Below are 25,321 nucleotides of genomic sequence, written 5' to 3'. Positions count from 1 at the left end.
CCGCCCACCCAGCCCGTCTCTGGTAGACGCCGGTCTGGCGAAGCAGCGAACCCGACTATTGGCTGACGGATTGTGAGACACCCAAAGAGCCAGAGATCTCGAGAGTCTATGAAAGCTCAGTGTTAAGTTCAGGCGCCCTCCTCAACGCAAAGTCAGCCTGTATTAGGTAACAATGAGTACATCAGAGTCCTTGGATCGAATGGAACTCTGTGAAAGTCTCTTAACATGGGTAAGTAATGACAAAATAGTGTTTATCGAGTGACAGACAGCTCTCCGGCGCTGGCAATGCTAGGTAGCACACAAGGCTAATGATAGCTCGATGAGCTAACTGGGGGAAACGCTAGCTGACTAGAGGAAAATGACACGGGCTCACTTTGGTTACGTATGCAGGCCAGCTGTTTGCTGTGTTTAGCCATCGATGTGCTCCTTGCTAGCTTCCAGAAAAAAACGTCTATCATTGCGTATCATTGCCATTCTAGCTCAGAACAAATGCGCGTTTACCTCACCATAGCTCAACTTTCTGATGCTAAATCTCTGCCTTGCTTTAAAAGCCAGGGGTTTGGCCACGGCATACATCAGCGCTCCTTTGACGAAAGCCTAAACCGAGCATTTAACGTACCGCTCCGTGTCCGCTCTGGGGCTGAATTCCTGTCATTGTTGTCTAGTGTGCCACGATCTTCGCATGTCCTTCCTCATTCCCTCTTTTAATCTGAGTATCAAATAGACGCTAACTTCCAGGGGTCTTTGATTTGTCGGTAAATCTATAAATCTTTCTGCTCGTCGTCTGAAATTAGAAATCAATCCCGACAAATAGAAAAACTGCCAGGCTCTGGGTGTCACGTGCTTTCAGGTGGTTCATGTTTACATTGTTGGACGAAGGGTCCCAGCTCCTCATATATGTCCAGAGATGGCACACTACTCATCAAATGACACGTGTGGCTTGTGCAGTGTATTTGCCCGGCGGTTTGTTTAAAGGGGAAATCTTGCAGCTCATCAAACTGAGAAGCTTGCATCATTGAAATATGACTCGGATTTAGAAACAGGGATGGGGCTGGACTTGCTGAGATGTCATGTTGTGGAAACGCTTCATAATGAGCGTGTTGTCACATACACCACCAGTATGGTTCAGGAGTGTAAAATGAAAACATGCAAATGGCACAAGTTAGGATACCTGGGTGTCACCTTGCATCTGTATTATGACATTTGCTGCCTTACCTTCATGCCATCTGCGTGGAAGCTGGAGTCTGATCAGTCTCAGATGAGTCAGTCGGAGTGGAATGTGTAAAATAAAAAGCTTGTTCACTGAGTATTTGAAAGCATGTGAAACTTGTGTCTCTTGTGAAACAACTGTGGAGGTATCAGGTTAGTTGTTTGTTGCATTTATATTCGTTAATAAGCGGTGAAAGTGCGTGAACCTTATTTGTTGTTACACCGGCAACTCTCTTTCGATCGCTGATTCATGTGAAGCGAAACATGCCACAGCCTGTCAAGTCGTAGTTCTTTATGATGCACGACAGAATTAGAGCATCATTGAGAGACAGAATGCAGCTAAATGATTGCTTTATTTTGACTACTTTGCATTGCTAATCACTAGAAGGTCGAGATTATCCATCCACTCTCTGGACCCTCTGTATCCAGTTCAGGGTTGCAGTGGGTACACATAGCAAGCCACTTTGTTTCTTTGAGCACTCAGTTAAGAGTTTCAATCTGCTTTCATGTCTATTATAAGCCAAATGAATGAATAATGTGGTCACCTAAGAGCTAAACTTAAAGCGGAACTCCGGGGCATTTGAAGCGTGTTTCCATTGCTAGAGGTTGTCAAATACTGCTAGTAGGACACAGAGAGGTCCAGATCTGTGCTCCCTGTGTGAAGATCGCTCTGTCCGTACAGCATGTCATGCGAGGCTAATACGTGGTGGCTAAGGGGCAAGCGCTAACCCTTCCACGTAAAACAACAACTTGCACACTGCAGAAACGTCACACCACTTTATAACCCATCCGACAATAAAGTCACAAGCCTTACCATCAAAACCATATGCATGGTTCTCACATTACTGGCATGGGGACGTTACAAAACAACTTTATAAACAGCATATAACTCACCGGCTGGTTGTAGGCTCGCGCATGTGAAAGCCCAAAAGAGTCAATGGACGATAATCCCATATACAAAACAATTATCTTCTCTAGAAAAACTGCGTTCAAGTATTTAAAACATTACAACAATACATGCCCAGTAATATTGTTGTAATGTTTTAAATACTTGAACGCAGTTTTTCTAGAGAATATAATTGTTTTGTATATGAGATTATCGTCCATCGACTCTTTTGGGCTTTCACATGCGCGAGCCTACAACCAGCCGGTGAGTTACATGCTGTTTATAAAGTTGTTTTGTAACGTCCCCATGCCAGTAATGTGAGAACCATGCATATGGTTTTGATGGTAAGGCTTGTGACTTTATTGTCGGATGGTTTATAAAGTGGTGTGACGTTTCTGCTGTGTGCAAGTTGTTGTTTTACGTGGTAGGGTTAGCGCTTGCCCCTTAGCCACCACGTATTAGCCTCGCATGACACGCTGTGCGGACAGAGCGATCTTCACACAGGGAGCACAGATCTGGACCTCTCTGTGTCCTACTAGCAGTATTTGACAACCTCTAGCAATGGAAACACGCTTCAAATGCCCCGGAGTTCCCCTTTAAGAGTAGCATAAAACAACACTCCAGAATTACTTGATTGTAAAGGCCGTATCTACTGTTTAAGTTGCTTAAAGTTAGGCTGTATGGCCATGGTGTGGATTTCTCTCACTGGAAATGGCACACGGTCTTAGTTATGTGGATATGAGGACATTCAACCACCTGTAATTGTAATTCCTTAGAGGAACGGTGTCCTCTTCGAGCTGGATCGCTGTCATGAGTTCATTTGAGTGTTTCTGCTGCCTGTTGCTCTTACTCCAGCTGTGTTAGGCATCCTCTTACCACAGCTTTACCACCTCCTTTCACAACTGTTACCACAAACGTCAAGGTTTGGATTTTCTCATTGACCCCAGTTTACCCTCCCTTTTTGGGTTCTGTATACCCATGTTTTATCCCTATATTCACTTGGTGTACTTAAGCTTTTCATTAAAAAAGAATGTATGTTGGCACAACGAACATGGGCACTGAGAGCTCGGGGCGCAGTGGATGTAATCTATTAAGATCATGGAACAAGAGGAAATCTGGCTAATACAGAATGTCAGAATACCTCGTTTCACATGAAGCTTAGTTTCTAGAATGAATTCCACTTATCGTGCTGATAGAGCAAAAACTGCCACATGTTGTGAACATGTGTGGGTTGATTGAGTTGTTAACGAACTGCTGTGATTATCAGCATGATCAGCGCTGAACTACAAGAAAGTACCGAAGTAGTTAATGTTCAAATACCACGGCTATGGATTTATTTTGAACTTTAAATTTTGAAGCCTATCAGCCGAGAGAAGCAAAGCCGAATGTCCGTCTATGCAGCTTTGCCCAGCAATAGATGAAATGCAGCAAGTCTTATTCCATATTGGATGGTTGTTGAAGTGGTTGTTGACCTCCATTAACTCTACGGTCAGAGACTTAAGGTTACATGATTAGTTTAATCATAAGCTGATTGGGAGGTGATCTGATGGTGCGCAGAATGTTGTTCAGAGTTCAGAGCAGCTGTATCTGTAAAAAGCTGTCGCCAAAACCAAAATCAACAAACTGCTCCTCTTAATGCTCGCTCTTTTACATCGGAGGCTCAACGCCAATACACTTTAGGCCGGGAACAGCAGCTCTCAGGTCCATCGCACGGACTGAATTTTTTTCAAGTTGAGATGCTGGCTTCGGTCTTATCTGTGTTGAAAAGTATGAATACACATGTTGAGCTACTTATTCTTGTCAGCAGGAAGATTAAAAAAAAAAAAGGGGGGGGGAAGACAGATGTCAAGAAAATTCCTATTTATACAAGTATACATGTGTCATCACTAGATTAGAATTACAGTTAACAAGATTTTTGCCCATGAAATGTACTTTATATATAGTGTTTTTATACAGTACCAGTCAAAAGTTGGGCCCAGACATTCGGCTGGTACTGTGTGCTGTTAGTATTTCCAGTAGCCCTAATGATGAGCGTGATGCACAGTTTGTCATGTGGGCTAACGTGGCCATTAGATCTTAAAAAGTGTCGACTGAATTGAAAAGACCATTTTGGACCATCAGTAGCTGGCGGATTAAAATGACTTGTTCTAATAACATAAATCTGTCATCAGGTGATGGCAAACCTCGCATGTGAAGAGCCATTTGTTCATTTCCTTTGTTTAAATGCCACCACAGCCTTTTGACAGCTGTTTATTGCCGTCACACTGTGTGTCTGTGAAGTGCCGGCTCATCCTATGTTTTCCTTCTGCCCTTATCTTTGCCGCAGAGGGGAAATGATGTGGACCGAATGTTGTGGTTGGACTCCACCTCCGCATTTAGGGGAACAGGTCCGCATGCAGCCTTTTCCTACCACGTTCGTTGCGATTCGGTTCTCCTTATTTTCGTGCCTCTCCAGAAGAAAGTTGATTCGTCTCACGAGGTTGTGTTCACTTCTGGCAACATGTTTGCAGCACTCTTGTTTCACCTTCCTGAAAAGGCATTTATTAGCTAGGCGTTTGACGTTGTTTCACTCACGTATTGAATGTACCCCACGAGTTCCTAAAACAGGAAGTCGGCGAGCAACACAGGGATGAGAAAAAGATGATAAAGCACCAAATAAAAGGTTGTACTCTCGATTGAGCTGAAGTCAAAAACTGACAGAGGTGTTTTAACTGAAGTTGTTCATTCTTTAGCAAACTGTGAGTGTGTGATTGAGACAGGTAAAGATTCTCTCTGCCTCTCACTCGTTACTCTTGTTATGTAGCCAGGGTTATCGTTTCGGTCGTGTGTTGTGTTGGCTCCAGGCCAGTGGCTGGATTTAGCTTAAAGCTGCCTGTGTTTTTTTTGGTGCTCGACCATCTTAAAAACTCTATTATCCTGTTCAAATTGTATTCAGATAAAACCAGAGGATAAGACCTTTCCCAAATGATTTATTTTTTAACCAGCAGTGTCAGGTTGCCCTCACACCATGCAGAGTTTTTCCTCGCACTGATTACAGTGTGTGGTATCTTCCTGTGTGGGTCGTCTCAGTCTCTGTGTCTGATAATGATAATGCAACTGTTGCTTTTTCTGTGGCAAATTACTTTGATGAATGAATGAATTCATATTGATGAATTTATTGCCACTTTTCACCGAAATCTTTCCATACGATTAAAAAACGAAAAGAAACAAGGTAAAGTTGAGCATGTTTGAATATTGCTCTGTACCTCACATAGATTCAAGATAAACTCATCAACTGGAATTTAACCTGTGTCCCAGTTAATAGATGATCACTGGAAAATCTGTAGAAGTTCTTCATTTTTCAGCTTTAGTGACTCGCCCATTATTGGATTAAGAGCTGCATGTCGATTTGAGCCGAGGAAAGAGAAGTGAGAGAAAAAGACACAGACTCCTCGTTTTTCCTCCTGTTTGAATTCCAACATTCCTGCTCTTAGTTTCCCTTCCTCCTTTGGCACATGGACATTTGGCGTCTAGACTGAGCAATATCATTTCTTTTTGGACGGCAGACTTTCTGCCTGGACCATATGTGTTAGAGAGAATCCGTGAAGACTAGAAACAGAAGAGGGATGTGTGAAGTCGGAACTGAGTCGCAATGACAAGCAAAGCATGCTGGAACGGGTAAGTAAGTAGCTTGTTTGTGACAGTTTTTGCTACGACCTGCAGCAGTGTAATGTATGCAGTCGCTATCAAAATTCTGTTTATGGAGACACTGAAAATAAGGTGTTTGACACTTGCTCACCGACTGGTTTTATAAGGTCGTCCTGATATGGACGAAAACACGGAAGCACATAATTGTGTGATGACACAGAGCAGCTACCACATTTGGTAAAAAAAAAAAGCTTTCAATGGGATTGAGAGCTTGCCGTGATGTCACTGGGTTGAAAACTCTTCACTGAAAGAAAGCGTGAACGCTGTTTGCTCTGTGGCGAGACGTATTCAGACCTCAGCGTCATCAAACCTCCTTTCAGTTGATGAAATGAGAAATGGTGTTCGAAATTTCAATGTCCACCTGTCCATTTACTGTGGAGGTAACGACTGCCCTGGTCCTTCACCTGACATCAACCCCATATCGTCAGCGATTGTGGAAATAAGTTGTTTTTTTGGATGTAAATCCCATTTCTTTCAGTTTGGTCACAAACAGTTAGTTATATTAACATTCTGAAGTATGTTTTACAAAGTCAGAAAGTTCACCTGTAGAATAAACTTGTTTTGTGTCATATGTGTTTTTTCCTTGTTTATTACAAACTACAAAGGTTGAATGAACACCCTCCAAGACCGGTTATTTTATCTGTTTTTGCCGGGGGTTGTGTCCGGTGTTTCTGGGATAAAGTGTTCCTGAAAAGAGGGTGTTGTTGCTTCACGTGTAGAATGTTGAATGAATTGCATTGTCGCTGTTTAATATGGTTATTCTGTAAGATTGCAAGATTGAATTTTCACCCAACGCTCAACATTTGTATGTTATGTGTCTGTTTATTGTTCAGATCCAGACATTTGGAGTGGAAGCACCGTGCAAGACAGTAGCGGACTTGACCGGTGGTGTCGTCATGGCCCAAGCTCTGCAGAAAATGTAAGCTTTAAGTGTGTGTGTGTGTGTGTGTTTTTTGTTTTCTTAATCACATTTTTTGTGTGCATTGCCTAAACTGAAACGATGAAATTCAGGAATTGCACCAGTGGCCAGTTTGCTCGCGTCTTGCTTCAGCCAAACTCGCATGAGAAGATTTCGACTGCATGTTATTTCTCGTGATTGAGGGTTTTTAGGTCACAGTGGATTCACTCTGCAGCTGCGGGTCACACATGACTGAATTTCTTTGCCACATATAATCGCACTCATCTGTCTGATCTGTATCAAGTAGTTCCAGAAGTCATGCACGCAAGTCAATACTGTTATTAAGGTTATATTTTGATCCAACATCTGTTTTGCTCACCTTGTTGTTGGAGAGAACTGTCAGTTTTTCTCCACTACTGATCTCAAAGAGCCATGTGTGTTCTTGCAAACATTTAACCATATTCTGCACAGTTTCTTATACAGACTGTAGTTTCTTCTCCATGCTCTCCATTATGTATTTATTTTGTTCATTTGCTGTTCCTTTTACACATTTATCCTTGTTGGGCCACCGACCCCATTTCTTAGCTCCTCCCCCGCCAACGCCTTCTGAATATCGAACGTATCGGATAATCGGGCAGAGGCTGTGAGCCTTTCTAAGTACGTCCTTGAATCTTTCACACGGAGCGACTGATGACTGCCGATCAAGCTCAGATTTGTCTCTCATTGGGAACGTTCGTCCATGACCTCCAACATTTGCCTGCCACCTGAAAGTCGGGCGTAAAATCGTGAATTATGAGCCAGGCTTTAGTTACAAAACACATTTCATGCTCTCAAACTATGTTTGTTTGTCTGAATCTTCTAGAGATGCAGTGTATTTCAACGATGCCTGGATCAGCAGAATTAAGCCAGAGGTTGGGGACAACTGGAGGCTAAAGGTAAGAATGGATTTTTCTCCAAAGTGTCGATGTGGCGTCTCATATTTACGCCATTGATGCAAAGTAATGTATTGTTTATAGTCCTTTTTAAATTTGACTGTACTTATTCTTTGGTTTTCTTATTTATTTTAGATCAGCAATCTAAAGAAAATCCTAAAAGGCATCCTAGATTATAACCAGGAGGTAAGACGAGTTTGTTTTAATCATTTCTTGATAAAAAATCTCAGCATCCAAATGTATGGAATCTGTCAGTTGTTGATGATATCACAGGTCATGATAATCCTGTTTTCATGTAACGATATCTGTCAAGTGTTTCTGCATATATTTGTTTTTTTTGTACCTTCCCAGATCTTGGGCCAGCACATCAATGACTTCACACTACCAGATGTTAATCTGATTGGAGAACATTCCGACGCAGCGGAACTTGGGAGGATGCTACAACTCATATTAGGCTGTGCTGTCAACTGTGAACAGAAACAAGGTGCTTTTTGCATGCAATATGTGTACTGCACGTGTGCAAGGTTCTGTGACATGGCATCGCGTTACCAACCGACTCAGGAGCTGTAATTATTTTGTCAAATGTGTGTGCCTCTTCGTATTCTCCAGAATACATCCAAACCATAATGATGATGGAGGAATCGGTGCAGCATGTTGTCATGACAGCCATCCAAGAGGTAGAATAAATATTCTGTTTTGACCCAGGTCAGACTGTATTTGGACATGGGATTGGTTAGACTTCTGCATCAGTAGTGCTGTGTGTGTGTGCACCTTACTTTAAACTTTAAACGATCTATTTTTGTGTCTTTGCAGCTGATGAGTAAAGAGACTCCGGTCACAGGTGGAACTGATTCATATGTAGATCTAGACAGACAGGTATGGAAAATGTTTACAAAAGAACATGTATCCAGTTGTTCATTTTATTGCACGCTGCAGGTTTAAGTTGGTGGAAAATCTGTATCACGGGAGGTGCGAATAAATCACTTTTTGGCTTCTTACTTGAGAGCATTTTATTGTACTCACCGTAGTGATAGCAGTTGTCAGCCTTAAAAGGAGTTTTTATTTTTTATATTTTATTTTTTATTTCACGTGCTTGTCAGAGAGCAGGCAGACTGCGGCAGCACCTCGACACAAAACGAACATTCAGCACAGATGTTTTTTCTGTTCACTCGGCTCAAGGCTTGTGAAGAATATAAATAAGTCTGTGTGCTGCACCTACGTAATAATGGTTGAGAAAACTGTGGAGTTTTCACAAAGCTGGTATTTAATGATTTAGGTTATGATGCAATCTGTGCAGTTCCTCTGAAAGGCTGACCATGTGCCAAGTTAAGAGCCACTGCTGCTGTTCATACCTGGAAATCGGTTACCGTGACTGCATTGTAGTTCAGACTGATTTGTGCTGCGATTAAAGTGATCTTCGTAGACGGTACTCATCAGACCCAGTCAGATTTTCTTTTTGAAGAACAAAAAGGTTCCCATTCAGATGTGCATGCGTCCAACTCCCATCAGGTTGATGGAAAGTAGTGCATGGTTTGGGCGATTTGGACCAAATGATGGACACTCTACCTTCAGCCGCACAGATAGGAAGCCTGAAGTGATGTAATGGCCAGCTGGCAGGTGGCTGTTGAATATATTTGGAGTATTTCGGTGTTACCTTTATATTCAACACAAAAGCCATACACTTGCATCACCTGGACCAATCACCTTGCAGTTATGTCACAGCTACTTGCCCTCATGTTGGGGAAAGCTTCTGCCTTGAAGTAGGAACTAAGGCTGCGGCTACACGAAAACGTTTTTCACTGTAAACGATACTTTTTCTTATCGTTTTGCTGTCGCGGCCACACGGAGCCGGCGTTCCCACTACCCCAAAACGATAGTTTTTGAGAACGGGTTCCAGAGTGGGAAAGTTTGAAAACGACCTCGTTTCGTTTCCATTGTTACAGCTAAAACGTTTTTGCGTCAGTCAAACGTTGACGCTGTGAGCCAATTTTAACACTTCTCTATTGTCTCACAGCGTGGCGTGACACAGTGGCGTGTGTACTGCATCGTTTCATCGTTTTCATCCGTTTTCGTCTGGACCTGAGTCTTTACAGCAGCGCGTTGCCGTGTGGTCGCAAGAATTTTCGTACCCGTTTTAAAAAAAAACCTTGTTTCGTTTTCGTGTAGCCGTAGCCTAAGAAAGACAAAATAATAGCAGTTCAGTGAACTACAATCAGACACGGTTCCTGTGTTTTAAGAACTACGAACGAGTTCCTGCAATTGAAAAGGCACCAAGGAAGGAGGATCTTGTGTGTCTGTAGTCTTTTCCAAACAATCAATGGATTGGACAGTCAAATGGAATCTGCAGGGTGTTCATTTCTTCTTTTTCCTCCTGTCTTCAGCTGAAGAAAACAGCCGAGGAGCTGAATGACGCTCTGTCTACCAAGGAAGAGATCGCACAGAGATGTCGTGAGCTTGACATGCAGGTTAGTCCTATGCAGAGATCATCCGACTTGATTTAGGCTTCCAAACTTTAAAAGATGTGGCCCTTACCTGTTGCTCTTTCTAGTTAGTATTACAAATGCAAACTGCTGAAGAGGGTTTTTTGAATAATTGGACATGAAAATTGTCATTTTCATTGTCAAATTCATAGTAGGTTGGACAACTTGGTCCCTGTCCTAGGCACCATTATATAATATAGCAGTACTAATTTAGCAATGAAAACTCTGTGAAGTATAAATGTGAACAGCCTGATCCTGCGGTCAAATGGTAATTGTAAATTGAGCCCTTGATTGTCAGGCAGTATTCATTATTTCTGCATGGTAATAACTGTGGTAAGAAAATTCAATTTCAGACAGTTTATCTTGATATTGGATTAGAATGATTTTATCCAAACATATCAACGATAGGTGCACAGTGACATTTTTGTTCCCTACCAAGCTGATGGTGTCTTGCTTCATACTTTTGCAGATATCAGTAGGTTACACTTTAAAAAGCAGCTCCCTTTTTCTGCATCATTAATCCATAATTACATGGTATTTTTCTTATCTTAACAGTAAATCAGATGATACCACACTTCCCACATCTCTTCCTCAATGCAAAATGGGGCACTTTTCTTTTACATTCAGTGTCTGCCGATGGCAGGTCTGTTGCAGAAAAACGGAGCTGTGAGTTTAACCCTGTGTACTGAATCAGCCTCCTCTCATCTCCTTACTTTTTCAATACTGTGTGCCTTATTTTAAAGGCCCTCCTCGTCCAAGAAGAGCGCGATAGACTGAGGTTAGAGTTTAATGAGCTAGAAGAGAGGGTAAATCCAAACTTTTTTTTTCTTCCTTTCATGGTGTGTCAAGTAGTCCTGAATTTTTTTCAGTCTGCTTGCACCCAATTCTCCTTCTCCACACTCCGTGTGTGTGTGTTGTGTGTGCGTGCGTGTGCATGTGTGTGTGCACACACGTTGGTGCACAAATGTTTGTGCACACGCGTGCGCACGGTCCTGCTGGAGCACACCAGCTGTTTGGGCTGGGTGTGTCAGATGTGGCCTCCCCTCACTAATGCCCCTCAGCGGTTCTTTACCTCGGTGTGTGTGCTGTGTACAGCAGCAGCAACAACTGGCCAGGAAAAGAGGCTGGTGTTTGAACCCAGGAAGGAGACTCTTCTTAAAAGAATGGTTGAATATTTTCTGAAAACGATTCGCGTCGAGTGTTCATCTTTTCGTCTTTCCCCTTTGGATAGAAACAAATTGCACTAAGACCCTTTTTTTGGTGTTTCTTTTTTTTTCTTCACTATACAAAGTCTGTCCCTGATCTGATGCCTAACTGTAGTACTCTCAGTAGTTTTATCATTAAGTGTATTTTATTTTTAAGGAAACCTCTTTCTGGTTTTGAATACAGCTGACCCCCCACCCCCCACACCTTGTTTCCTGCTTTTATAGCTGTCCCATTCACATCTTGGATGTGCTATAGGCTTGCCTGAGAACTTTCACACTTGTGTAAGTTCTCCCACAGTGCTTCCACATAACCTTGTTACCAACATTTTTAAGCAATATTGCACCCATCTTAGGCTCAAGTGTTAAATAGTGTAAAAACCTTCCTTATGCAAGCAAATGATAGAATACGTGAGGTGGATTCAACGGGTGGGATGTAAATTATGATTGAAAGTACTGCCACACATTTTTTTGCATTTCTTTTGGCAACAAAATTCAACCCATATTAAAGCCTCTCTTTCTCCAGAACAATCCTGTTTAGCTGTGTCCATGTCACGGGCAACTTTCCCAGAATTACAGGAAAATCCAATGTTTTGAAAGTTCGTACACTTAAAGGGATAGTTCGCCTCTTTTGACATGAAGCTGTATGACATCCCATATGAGCAATATCATTTATGAACATTGACTTACCCCCCGCTGCGTCCTGTGAGCCGAGTTCCAGCCGAGTTTTGGCGTTGACGAAGGTAGTTGGCTAGGGTCCTGAAAATAAAGCGTTTTGCTTCTCAAAACAATATGCGTTCAAAAGAGTAATTCATTTGCATCACAAAATCGTCCATCCAGAAAAAGTCAGACCTCACAATCGCTTGGCGCTATTTCTCTCTACCTTTGTATCACTACGGGCTATGTAAACCTTGCAGACTCCCCTGCTTCCGAGCAGTAAACACCGTAACAGGCGCGGCTATCGGCAGGTGGCTGAACGCATTGATATGAAGGGAGTCATACAGCTTCATGTCAAAAGAGGCGAACTATCCCTTTAATGCTGGCAAATTTGAAAAAAAAAACAACAACTAAGAGATGGGAAATGGTGTTGACATTTTGAAAGGAACCCAGCGTTGTAAACTTACATTAGTGTTTTCTCCCCTTATTTTTTGCTTTAAAAAGATAATATATTCCGTTTATATTCTAACTATATTTGTATCTGTTGAGGTACACAGTTTATCATTTTGTTTCCTTTCCCAATTGAAAAAGAAAAAAAGCAGCTTCTGCTTCGCTTCATATGGCGTTAGATTCCTGTCTTATCACACTGAGAAGACAACACCAACCCATATGCAGCCCTCCCTGCTATGTTTGACTTTGTTGAATTGCCTCGTTTGGTGTGCGTTTGCCTCTGTGGAAACCTGACGCTGCTGTGACTGAACTCAGTGGACTGAATGCTGTAGATGTAGTTGTTTGAAACACATTTAAGTAGCTCGATAAATCGAATTTGTAAATTGCCACTTTCATACTATTACAACTTGTTTCCCTTCTCTGTCTGCATCTCTCATCTTTTGTGGCATTCTGTCCATCTGTACTCGTCTCATTCCCCTCATTCCTTCTTTCGCCCCCGCCTCTCCATTTTCACACTTCCGAATCCCACGCCATCTCCATCCTCCTCTTATCCCACATGTTTCATTCTCTATCCTTTTCTGCATCGCCTTCTTCTCCTCAGGTGGCAGCGCTGCAAGAGGAGAAGAGCAGTCTGTTGGCAGAAAACCAGGTTCTGATGGAGAGACTTAACCAGTCCGACTCCATTGAGGACATTAACAGCCCTGCTGGACGCAGACATCTCCAGCTACAGACTCAACTGGAGCATCTACAGGAGGAAAGTTTCAGGTGTGGAGCTGCGAGACACAAAGATTTAGTGACAAAACAAGTGAAAATTGAACTGTCTGAGGCCGACTTCAAAGATATTCAAGTGTGATTATCGTTGTGAATTCTAATTTCCTCTAGGTTGGAGGCAGCAAAAGACGACTACCGGATCCGTTGTGAGGAGCTTGAAAAAGAGCTCCTGGAGGTGAAGACCCAGAATGAAGAGCTTGCATCACTGGCTGATGAAGCCCAGTCCCTTAAGGATGAGATGGACGTCCTCAGGTAAGATGGGACGCAACATTTGGACTTTGAACACATTGAAATCGCCTTGATTGAGGCATGTCTTTAAAATCCAACAGGAGAAAGAATGACATTATGTCCCTCTTTGTGCTCCAGATTAAAGGTTCTTAGCCTTTCTTTTAACGCTGGTCAAAGTGTAAAACCGCATTAGATTTAAAGCCAGTGTGCCAGATAATAAAAACACAGGAATTACAGGAGCAAAAATAACATTTCCTTAGGTTGTTATCAACAAATGTAGGTTAAGTGCCATTACATTAAAGTTTGGGGGGGGATGTAACTGTCTGATTAGTCTCCTGCCAAAAGTCTACTGGATGTAACAATTTGCTATCTAAAACCTCACAAACGGAGCTGCCTGTTCTCTTATCCCAGACACTCATCTGACAAAGTGTCCAAGCTGGAGGGGACAGTGGAACACTACAAGAAAAAACTGGAAGACATGGGGCTCCTCAGGCGACAGGTGCACAGCAACACACAAACAAAACAAACGTGCGCTATTGTGATGGGCTTTGCTTGGCTTAGCTGAACACACAACCTTTTTATGGATTTGATAAAAGGTTAATTTATGTTAATTTGATTACCTCCCCTTGTATAAATGAACATTGCTGATTTGTTCCAGAATAAGCTTTTGGAGGAGAAGAACACAGTATTAATGCAGACCAATGTTACCTTGGAAGAAGAGCTTCGAAAGGCAAATTCTACCAAGGGCCAGCTGGAGACTTACAAGAGACAGGTATCTGACAAGCAGCATGTCAGAGCTGATGTGCAAAGATCACTTTGCCCTCGCTGGGCAGTGTAACTCAACCGTCCTGGATATCCATTCACAACGCTTTCTTTCACAAAAGGAATTTATTATATGCTGAGATGTCTTTTCTTGAACTGTCTTCGCTGCACAGGTAGTTGAACTTCAGAACAGACTGTCAGAAGAGTCTAAAAAGGCTGACAAGATGGAGTTCGAGTACAAACGTGTCAAAGAGAAAGTGGACTCCCTGCAAAAAGAGAAGGATGTATGTAGATTTCTTTTGTCAATGGAAGGAGAAAATGGTAACCCAAAAGTATTCTGCCAAGTAGTCAAAGAGAAAATAAACCAAACACGTACTGAATCGTGAGTAATTTGGCAGGAGTTGAAAGTTGGCTTGTTTCATTTGAAACAGTTATTTGATTAAAAACAAACATCCTCAAACACATCGGAGGTGTTCATTTCAGAACATGCACTGTTTCTCTTTGACTTTCTGTTTCCCTCCTTCACCCATTTTTAACTCTGTCTCGTCTGCAGCGCATGAGGACTGAGAGAGACTCGCTGAAGGAAACTATAGACGAGCTGCATTGTGTTCAGGCTCAGGAGGGACAGCTCACGTCAGGTGAAGAAATGTTTAAGTCACCAAATGAGGCACGAGATTACCGTGGATTAACGGATGCCGTCTTGTGTTCAGGTTTGTTCCCCATGGTCAGCAACGATGGCTCTGATTCGCTGGCTGCTGAGATCACCACCCCTGAGTTTCGGTAAATGACTTTTGACTAATAGTTTTACGCTCTTTTTTTATTCTAAATATAGATATCTGGTGTTTTTTTTTTTTTTTGTTTTTTTTTTGTTCCTTTTATAAAGTCCAAAAAAAAAAAAAACAATCAGCAAGTTATTTAAAAAAAAGTAGAAACCTAGTTTTGGGTTTTTTGCATCAGCCTGACAGCAGCTGAGGGCAGAGTCTTCTATTGGCTGGATTTTCCTTTCTTTTTTCCTTACTGCACCTTATTGAACCTTGAACAATTGTGGATTTACATTGTATTCCTAATCTTCAAAAAGTTGCAGGCAACTAATTAACCCACTAAACAATATTGAACCATGAGCTTCTTTCACATTCTGAAAGATTCTGAAGATGAGAGTGAGATGGTGCAACGGTGACGTCTCATCAAGGCTCTAGCATGGTTGCCGCGTCTGCTAGCGCGAGCGGTGTTGATGACGTCACGATTTCGTGCCGGCTATATATAGTGGCGCAAGTCGATGCGCCAGTAGTTGCAATTTTCTCCGTCACAGAGGTGTCGCTGCTACGTGAAGGTTACCGCCACTCTACAACCACAAAAGTCGAGAAGAAAACATAAAAGAGCAGGAACACTGTCATCAATGATACTGCTGCAGTATCTGGAAGATGAAATGCTTAGTGTGTTTCTGTGTTTCACGAAGTTCGTGAGCCAAGACAGTTCAGTCAATAGAGGTGAAGGTCTGAAGCCCCCGGCATCACCACTTGGAGTCTCTGCCCTCTTCTTTGCCTTCAGGTATCTGTCCCGTAGCTTCTTCCACACATTCTTACAGAACTCTCCCTCTTTCCCCAAAGTTCTGCCAATCTCTGTCCACGAGTTTGTGAGTTTGCGTGGTCCCTGTTTCACTGCAGTTTCGTACAGGTGTCTGTACAAACTTTTTGCAAAGGCAAAGGAGGTTACGATGCAGCTCCATGCCCATCTTCCCACCTGCTGTCTCAGTGTTCGCCTGAATACAAAGCCCTCTGAGTCACTCTGTTTGTTTAGCCGACCTGCAGACCAGGGCTCAAGGCAGTGTCCTCCACAGTATTTACCTCCATTTGCACTGTGCGTGTGAAATGTAAAATGCTCCCTCTGTTTGAAGTTCTAATTGATTTATTGTGGGGTGTTGTTTTTATACAGGCTACCGTTATTGAGCCGGCTTTACAGCCACAGTGGACACTCATTTTTATTTTAAGCTTCTGAGTTGGTCGTGTCCGTCAGTGTGATGGTCAAACATTTGCAGGTTCCTATTACAGCAGCAGTAAACAAGTCTTTTCTTTTTAGGGACCGAGCAGTGAAACTGGGGGGAAAAAATCATTTGGCAACTTTTTCAAAACTTAAAAGGAGTTGCCAGGGCGATGCCTCAAAGTTTGATGACTCGCCATCACTCAACACAAAAAATGAAGTCGCTTATAACTCCCACATACATTATCCAATCTGTCCCAAACTTCATTTGGTGAATGCTGGACCGAGCCTCAACGCGTTCATATTATCATAGTGACATCCACCTATAGCCCATCCCTTCCACTGCCTCGTCCTCGTCCTCTGACTGGTCCAGGTCCAGGAGGCTTTGGAGCGGAGGGACTGGGTTTGAGGCCCTAAGCGCAGCCAGCTGCCTGATGGCCGCTGTCCTTTTCAGGACCTTCACCTCCCTCCTCTTCCTGTGCACCGTCATATCCTTGTGGGCCATGATGAGGAACAGAGAAGGAAGGGGCAAAGACCTGCTTCCAGAACAATTCGACCTGTGGCCAAATTGTTGAGGATCCCCCGCTCCTTCGGGTTCTGGAGGTGGTGGAAGTGCTTGGAGAGTGCCTGAAGCTCTTTCCCGCAGATCGGGAAACACGTGCCCCAACGTGCACACATCTCTGTCCCGCATACAGCTGCTTGCAGCTTTCTAGTTTTTCTTTTTTTTTTTCAGTGTTTCTGGAAGTTGTATGTAGAATTTATATTTTGTATAACGAGGTGATCAGATTGCCTGCAGGTTGTCATGGATCTCGCTGACAGAAGTGAATAAATGACTTGGTCCAGACTAACTCGCCTCTGGCCGATGTGTTTTGACAGAGAGCATCTGATTCGTCTTCAGCATGAGAACAAGATGCTGAAGCTGGCCCAGGAAGGGTCTGACAACGAGAAGATCGCGCTGTTGCAGAGTCTACTGGAAGATGCCAACAGCAGAAAAAATGAACTGGAGACGGAGAACAGGTTAACCTCTTTATTTTTTTCTTTTCTCCACACTGACATTCAAATCAAAAGGTGGGAAAAAGAAAGTTTTGGTCGGTTCACAAACATTTGGGAATCAGAATCATTTCCCCACTAACATTGTCTGCTCTGCTCTAATATTTTATCAGTCCCTCTGTGGCTTTTGATTTGCTCACTGCTGTGAAACCGGGACTTTCTTTGTTTTTCATCAAGGTTAATCAATCAGCGCTTGATGGAGGAGCAGAGTCAGGTAGAAGAGCTACAGAAAACTGTTCAAGAACAGGGTTCGAAAGCAGACGATGTAAGTCATTTTATGTTTGTTTTGTGCTTTGTGTGCATCTCTGATATCAGTTGAAATGGTGTCGGTAAGCAAAGGGAGCCAAATTCCGGTCATAGCACTTGTTCTAACTCCTCCTCCTCTGGGCTCATGGAGCAGTTGAATGAGAATGAGTATAGTTTCTTATGACTTGCACACACTGACCTCAGCTCAGTGCAGAGAAAAACAGTCGAGATGACTTCAGATTTCCTTCTGCTCTCCTTAACGCTGTTAAATCAGCCATTTAACACCTGTTATATTTATGAACGTGTCACTCTTGTATGCATGTGTCACCAAGGTGAGAGCAGAGATAGAGGTGCTGAATGCGGTCCCTGCCATCAGTGTGTTGGCAAGATTACACAATAACTACAACAGAGTTCCATGAGACCTAGTGGAAAGGATGGAGCGCAAACAAAGGAAGAACACGAGCACTTGTTTTAGTATTTTAGAATTGCTACTTCATTTATTAAAGAAACGGGGGTGAACGAAAGGGGATGATGGAAAGCTGTTCTTCGATTTCTCTGTGTCGAGTTGTAGGAGAGGAGATGTAAAAGACAACTGAGATTCTTGCACGGATATGAATTCCTTTGTCATTCTATTTTTCTCTGTTTGATATTTATTTATTTTTTAAATAATGCTCCACTGTCAGGCTATCGTAAGTATATCTTATGGTCTCTTCTCTCTCTTGTAGACTCCTGAGATGTTTCTTCTCTTTTTCTCATCTTGTAGATTTTTAGAGGGTAAAACAACTGCCACTCCCTGCATAGAAACCAAGTGCCCCTCTTTCCTACTTTTAACTGCATCTAGCCAAACCAGAGAATTTAGTCTTTTGGTGCTGCACACAACATTGCCTAATCGTTTGTTCATTGTTGTCGGCACAAACGTAAGGCCCAGAAATACAGATGCACGTGACCACTTTATTCTTATAGCAACAGTTCACAACATAGGGCATCTCGAGGCACTTAGAATATAGAATAGTTGCCTATCGAATAATTTTTTTTTTTTTAACCATAACACTTTGAAATAGTATCTGATAAAGGTTTCCTAGAATTGTCATCCAACACTCCCCTCTGGTGGTTATCATTCGCAGTGTGCCACAGCTCCCAATGCACTGATTTGTGAGGACATCTTAGTTTTTTTAAAAGTATAACTTTTATAACTTTCTTTTTTTTTTTTTTTTTAAGTCTTCCATTCTGAAGAAGAAATACGAAGAGCACATGTAAGTGATCTTCAAAGCTTTGTTTTCTGGATTTTGAAGGTTCATTTTAAGTGTCGTCATTATTCAGTCTCCAAATGCTTAAGCTGGATTTTAGAAGAATTTTGAAGCAGGAAAGCTCAGTTTTAATCGATGCTTTCTTCTTTTGTTTTTAAGGGAAAAAGTACAAGAGTTGAACAACGAGTTGTTGAAGAAAAATGCCTTCATCGATGACATGGAGCCCAAATACAGCGCCAGCTGTGAGTCTGGAGTGAATGCTTAATTTTTCCGGCCAATCTGACATTCATCCTCTCTTAATGCCGGGTTTCGTTCATTTCGTTCGTCATTCCTCTACCCGGGCAAAGAGAAACGATATCTCTGATCTCTGCCAAAATGTGCTCGTAATGTTAAAAAGTACCAAACTTATTTTGTAAAACTTGGTGGGAAGTTTAAGCATAGGCAAAGGAAAGAACCTCTTCATTTTAAGTGCACAAGTGCTGAGTGCTCAACTTTTCCCTTTCAGCCCAACGAGTGGAGGACCTGGAAGAAGCGTTGAAAAAGAAAGATGAGGAGATGAAACAGATGGAAGAGCGATATAAGAAATACCTCGAAAAAGCCAAGAGTGTGAGTGAAAGACCTTTTTTGAAAGACCGTTTGCAGGATTGTGCAGTAACCGTCCATGCTCATCAAAGGGTAAACCTGTGCTGTGAATCTGTCGTTTACAGGTGATCCGGACGCTGGACCCCAAGCAGAACCAAGGTTCAGGCCCAGAGGTCCAGGCCCTGAAAAACCAGCTGCAGGAGAAGGAGAGGATGCTGCATTCATTGGAGGTAAAGAGTTGTAAAGAGTTAGAGGTGTACAGAACTCCCATCAGTAGTCCTATAGATGACCACTTCTAGAAAAAGAAACTCGTAGATATGTATGAATGGAGGGTTGATAGTGGGACAGCTTTGCAGTGTGAAAATTCCTGTAAGACTGACATTTTTTCTGCCTTTGCGTTTCTTCCAAACAGAAAGAAATGGACAAAACAAAGAGCCAGAGAGAGCACGAGGAGAAACTTATCGTTTCAGCTTGGTACAATATGGTAAGACGAACCTTCACAGCCTGAAACTAACACTGGTGTCACCGGTTGCTTCCTAATGTTCTTCTTTTTAGTTCTCTTGTGACTCTGTTGGGATATTTTTTGGAACAATACTCTTCAAGTTATATCACACTAAATTAGATCAACAGATTCAGAGCACTGTGAGCACTTCAACGGTTTATGACTTTGGTCATTTTTGGGACTCAAGAACAAGCATTATTATGGAATTATACTTCCATAGTTCTAGTTTTTTTCTGACATATTTCTATACGTTTAGTTGTGAAAGTTTTGATAGAATAAAACCAATTCCCTTTTTTTGTACCTGCACAAAAATGCATGACATGGCCTATACAACCACTAGAGGGCAGCATAGATTTTTACATGACCATAGCAGATACTGCAGATTGGATCAAGTACTTTATCTGTAAATACACCTCATCGTCATTTTAAGAGTGACACTGCTCCTGAATTCATAGGGCAAAAGGGTCATTAAATATTTTCTATAATGTAAAGATGGGCTGTGACCTTTGCACTTACCAGTTTTGAAACAAACTGAACAATTATCTTTCAAGAATACGGTGTACGATCTCCCTCTGTTTTATTACTGTCATGTAATACTGGTAGAGGCCACCGTTTAAGGCTTTTCCTTCCCATCTTTTCCCAGGGCATGACGTACCAGAAAAAGGCGGCTGAAGACCGACTTGCCAACACTGGCTCTGGTCAGTCCTTCCTGGCCCGGCAGAGACAAGCCACCAGCACACGCCGCTCCTACCCAGGCCACGTCCAGCCAGCTACCGCAAGGTAGATGGTAGTAGGGGCGCACAAATTCTGCAAAAAACTACCTTTCATATCCCCTGAACTTGCATTCAGTAGGTGTGCCCGTTTTGAGGCACAATATTTCCACTCATTTCTAATGGAAGTTCTGGTTTTCTCATTCTCTCCATATTCATTTTCTGTTTCTCTTTTCAATCAGATCCATGAGGTAGAGATGTTGGGCGAGGCTGCCCGACTCTTGCACCACTGTTTTTTTCTTTTCTTTTTCTTTCTTTTCTTTTTCTACCCCCGACTAAGATTACTGTGATGCAAGACTTCCTCCTTTTTTTTTTTTTCAAACCCAAGCATATTTGATAGGGACTAATCACTCCAAGCAACCCCTCTTCCTTCCCACCCAACCACTTGTTGAGCCCGTACTGTGTGGCAAAACTGTTACCACTCAGATAATCTGCACCTCAAGGCTCAGAAGAAACCCCGTCGTCTTGACAAGTCGCTGTCATTTTTTGATAAGAGGAATTGCTCTACCTGTTCATGCAGTATTTATGCACATCTCTACCTGGGATAACATTTGATGTTCTTGTTCGCTTCGGTTTGGAGACAGACGGACTGTCCTGTGTAATGTTTGAACTCTTATGATGTAGCTTTAAGAGGGTAACGGCATCATTGAGTCGCATTATTTGATTTCATTTAATCACACTTTGAATAAGTCTTAAATACATTGAGGCATAGGAAGATGTATTATTACATGTAAATTATTATTTGCTTGCTTAATGGTTTGAATGATCTACTTCAATGATTTATGGAAGGCTATAGCTAACTGTTTACTGGCGACAGGGCAGGGTTTTTTTTCCGTCTCTTTACAGCATAGACACAGACAGGTTTGGAAGTTGTTTTGGAGGATGCAATCTAAAGCCAGGTAGATTTCTAGATGCTGCTGTGCGTAATGTTTTTTTTGTTTATTTGTTTGTTTGTCATCTATCAAATAACCAGAGAGAGCCAACGTTGAGAAAAAACAACTAACTTGGTTTTAGCTTTACCAGCATTTACAAGGATAGTCGGACAACACCTCACGTGCCATAGAGTTTGATTGTCTGTTTTCAAGTCATCCGAGCTTGTTGCATCTGTAATACTCGTGGCTGCCCCTCCCCCCTCTCTCAGATTATATAGGGAAGTTTTGCCATGAGATTGTTGCTTAGTTTGAGATCCTGGGACTCTAAACACAAAGCTGACAGTGCTCAGTGTTGCACATTAAAGTTGAGTCACTTTTCCGTATCAAATTAGAATCATTTGAGCGCTTTGCTAATATATGTTAGAGGCTGTTTTATTATACGTGTGCTACAATTGCTCGTGTCCCCGTTAATAGGAATTTTGAACCTGTATGCTTGTTGCTGCTGTTCTTATCCTCTCATTAACCCATTTTTGTTCCATTTTCTTTCACGAATGACCTTCTATTAACTTTGATCTCTGTCTGTGTAGATCATGGTCACGTTATTGAATTCATGCTAACAATCCCTGCCATCTGACCATTACTTCTTTCTCTCCTCCCTCAACAGCAATGTCACTGCATGACTGGCACACCAGTGACCTGCCTAAGCCTTGTGTGGCCCGGCCTGGCCTGGCCTTTCTGTGGCCTACACTGACCCCTTGGATGGGCTTGGCTGAGGCACGCAATGCATGAACTACCTGCCTGCGTACTGTTTGCATGACCTTTGCATTGACTCGAGCCAGCGAATAACCAGACCTCTAGCTGCCGCGGCAGCAGCACTAACAAACGCTCTGTGGTGTTTTGCGTTATAACCTCCAGGCGAGCTTGAGGAGGAGCGGGGTTGAAGAGGAAAACCCTCCCTCCTCTGTTTAATTTCTTTTCCACCTTCCAGGCTACTCCTTTCTCGCTGTGATGCTGCTCTTGTGTTACTTTCTCCATCTCCTCTCCTCCATCCCACCTCCTCTCTCCCCTCACTCCACACAGACATGCCTGCTGGTGCTTGCACATAGCTTCAAGTCTGTTACAAATCAGTGTATATTGAAACATAACAGCAATGAAAGGGGTAGAGTACAGCAGTATTGCCTGTCTATCAACTTTTCTTTTCTATTTTTTTTTTTAATTTACAAGCCTTTCTAGTATTTGTGTGGATCGTGACATTGGCTGGCTGTTTCAGGATACCTCGGTGACATATTTCCACACATCTGTCTATATAAGGGAAAAGGATTAAGCATCCTTTACACCCCTTCATTAAAAGTGTTTGTCCACTCTCCTTTTTAACTTGTTTCTGGTTTGCATCTTAGAGTTTTTTTTTTTTTTTTTTTTTTTTTTAAATCTCAAGTATTTATCACAGCAAACTTTAGACAAAAGGAGAACTTACTGGGCTTCTCTGTTGTCTTGTGGGTTGTTGGGCAGACTACAGTATGAGCATAAGACGGCAGCGCAAGTTTTAAAGGAACATCGTTGTTACGAAGCTTTTATACAGGATGAAAGCCCCCATTAAGCCCACTTGCAACATTTTTCAGCTCAGTTCTGTTTCTTCTAAAATGCACATTTGAAAAATCCTTTACAGTGTTTCTGGTGGTCGGTCGTTTTGCAGGTGAGGTGTGTTTTTTTTTGGGGGTTTTTTTCCTCGCTTTGACAGCACATAATTGGAACAACTAAGAAGCCTTCCTGAGTGCAATTTGTCACGCCTTTAATGCATTTGAAGGGATAATTTGAATTTCGAAAAAAAATAAGTTTGTGCATTAGCTCATGCAGGCTCCTGCACGGACCATTCACTGAAAGAGCTAATCGGTGAAAAGATGTGGAAAAGGGTACTGATGGGGGGGCAGCTCGATCACAGGCCTCGAATACAAAATGGGAAAGCTTTCACACCTTTCAGTTCTGAACTATCCCGCCTTCTTGTCACAGCGCTGTCGGTGCCACTCAGCACGACAACTGGACAGAAATACAGATCATTCATGGAATAAAGTCACTCCCACAGGACACAGACACAAAAACAGTATTAGCGATGGGGGAACTTTGGCGTTGCTGTAGGTCATGTTGTACATTTAGTTTGGCTTTGATTTTGAATAAATGTCTCATTGAATTTTTTTATTTTCATTTCCAGAGCTTCTTAGAATTCTGAGATGGGATGCATGGAAATCGTCGGTGTGAATGAGTTATTTAAATGCGAGAGATGTTTGAATCCTCCAATTTAGTGCCTTTTGTTTTTAACATTGAAAACATTCTGGTTTGTAGGATTAAAGGCAGTGAGTAAGGCATGTTGCCTGGTGAGCTGGTTTATTTCGTAGTTTAATGGAAAAAGTCTCAGTTGGGCTTCGTTTCCATGACGACTTAAGTGTTACGTGGGCTTAATGAGGGCTTTTCTTCACAGTTTTTTTGCCTGTTTTATTGTCTATGTTGTAACCTTAGTTTAATTCATACCGTGCATTTTATCTTAATGGCTTATTTATTCTTTCGCGCTTGTACAGCAGTGTTAACATTGGTTCCTTTTTTCTTTCTTTTTTATCAGTAGTATTATTATATTATCCCTTATACTGTTACAGTGGACGTGTTGGAGATCAAAATACAGTTTTGAAAATCCTATGCAGCAAAATGAGAAATGCTTTGAACAAATATATGAACTGGAGAGGTCAAATGTCACAGTATACGTACCTTTGGTTTCAACGGAAAGAAGGTGTGTTTTTTCTTCTTCTTTCTTTTTGAAAATCAAAGAAATCATGGATTGTTTGTTGTTTTTTTTTAGAAGGGATTGTTTCTCTCTAACAGGAAAAAGAACATTTTGATTCGCTTAGTAGTGAATTCAATTTGCAGTGACCATGCGGATGATCATGCGTTCTTATGTTTTGGGACGGCGACAGAAACCAGGGTCGTAAGCTCATGAGCTGCTGAGAGTGCACATTCAATTGCTTTGATACGATGTCGGCAGCGCAAATTAGTCATCAAATGAAGTTGCTTTCCGAAACTGAGTGGTGAAATAACGTTTGCAGTATGAACACAGCAAAGAGGTGACATGTCCCGTTCAGGTCTTTTTTGAGTTTTTGTAAACCACCAGCTGTTGGTATCCACAGTTTGATCAGCAAGTTGTATGACACGGAACTGTTTTAACCGTCCATCCCCAGAAGTTGGTTTGGTAAGAAATCTGTATATAGTGGAACCCATCCATGTTGTGGTCGACCTGTTGAAATTTGTATCAGGGATTTGGGGAAACCTTTTAGTGTCTTTGATATTTCTTAGCAGATAATGGTGTTTCCTTTTCTGCCCCTCAAATCGACCTCTTTTACCTGATTTCAGAGGTCGGCTAGTGTGAGCAATGTACAGACCTTGGCGACAGAAAGAAAAAAGTGACAAAGATGCTCAGTTCAAGCTAAAAGACTGTCATGAAGTTGGTTTATTTTTACATGACTAAACTGAAATGAAAACCCAGTATTTCTTAATGTTTCTTGGCTCCAGGTGGCACTGTGGTCCGGTCAAAAATGTATTAGAAAGATGAAATAAGCATCACGGGGCTGTTCACAGGTCAGAATCGCAACAGGTGTCGTGTTTGCTGTATTTTTATTTGAATTTTTAGCTCATTGGAAAACGTTTCTTTACGTACTGAAGGAGCAAATAACCTTGCATTTGCCAAGTTTTATATTGCTTGTATACAAACACTTTGTACATACAGTATGGTGGTATAGGAAGTGTCTGGATTGAGAGCGAAAACATGTCTTGTTAGATGGATTTCATTTCACATGTGTTCAGTGAGGACCTACTGATCAAAATGTGCTTCCTACACCTCAAAACATGGAAACAACATTGTAAATAAAGCTTG

The 25,321-nt window shown here is 42.1% G+C and overlaps 1 protein-coding gene across 3 annotated transcripts; it reads left to right on the top strand.

Moving 5' to 3' along the window:
• The first annotated feature begins 63 nt into the window (after positions 1 to 63).
• hook3 (hook microtubule-tethering protein 3) lies at positions 64 to 25,321 on the top strand. Of its 3 annotated transcripts, XM_075456662.1 has the most exons (25): positions 64 to 229; positions 6,616 to 6,701; positions 7,543 to 7,615; positions 7,748 to 7,798; positions 7,964 to 8,096; positions 8,222 to 8,289; positions 8,426 to 8,488; positions 9,994 to 10,077; positions 10,836 to 10,898; positions 13,003 to 13,166; positions 13,284 to 13,424; positions 13,812 to 13,899; positions 14,059 to 14,172; positions 14,336 to 14,446; positions 14,716 to 14,800; positions 14,873 to 14,942; positions 17,016 to 17,156; positions 17,367 to 17,454; positions 18,654 to 18,688; positions 18,842 to 18,924; positions 19,188 to 19,288; positions 19,390 to 19,494; positions 19,677 to 19,748; positions 20,410 to 20,546; positions 22,073 to 25,321. In XM_075456662.1, exons 1-25 carry the CDS (start codon positions 173 to 175, stop codon positions 22,086 to 22,088), a joined length of 2,229 nt encoding a protein of 742 aa, XP_075312777.1. In that variant the 5' UTR covers positions 64 to 172; the 3' UTR covers positions 22,089 to 25,321. The 3 variants fall into 3 exon arrangements, 2 of the variants coding, with proteins under 2 accessions (XP_075312777.1, XP_075312778.1); XR_012768476.1 differs by lacking the exon at positions 10,836 to 10,898 and having other exon boundaries at positions 20,410 to 20,614; positions 20,719 to 25,321; XM_075456663.1 differs by lacking the exon at positions 10,836 to 10,898.

The sequence above is a fragment of the Odontesthes bonariensis genome, chromosome 22 (genome assembly GCF_027942865.1).
Source record: "Odontesthes bonariensis isolate fOdoBon6 chromosome 22, fOdoBon6.hap1, whole genome shotgun sequence".
Taxonomy (NCBI): Eukaryota; Metazoa; Chordata; class Actinopteri; order Atheriniformes; family Atherinopsidae; genus Odontesthes; species Odontesthes bonariensis.
The sequence above is the reverse complement of the archived record's forward strand: the minus strand, read 5'-3'. Positions and strand labels throughout refer to the sequence as shown.

Bases quoted from the DNA above. Each gene is read 5' to 3' on its own strand.
- hook3 (XM_075456662.1), top strand. From the start codon at position 173: ATGAGTACATCAGAGTCCTTGGATCGAATGGAACTCTGTGAAAGTCTC. The intron at 7,799-7,963 runs GTAAGACGAGTT...GTACCTTCCCAG, and splicing joins TCCTAGATTATAACCAGGAG to ATCTTGGGCCAGCACATCAA. The intron at 8,097-8,221 runs GTGCTTTTTGCA...CGTATTCTCCAG, and splicing joins CAACTGTGAACAGAAACAAG to AATACATCCAAACCATAATG.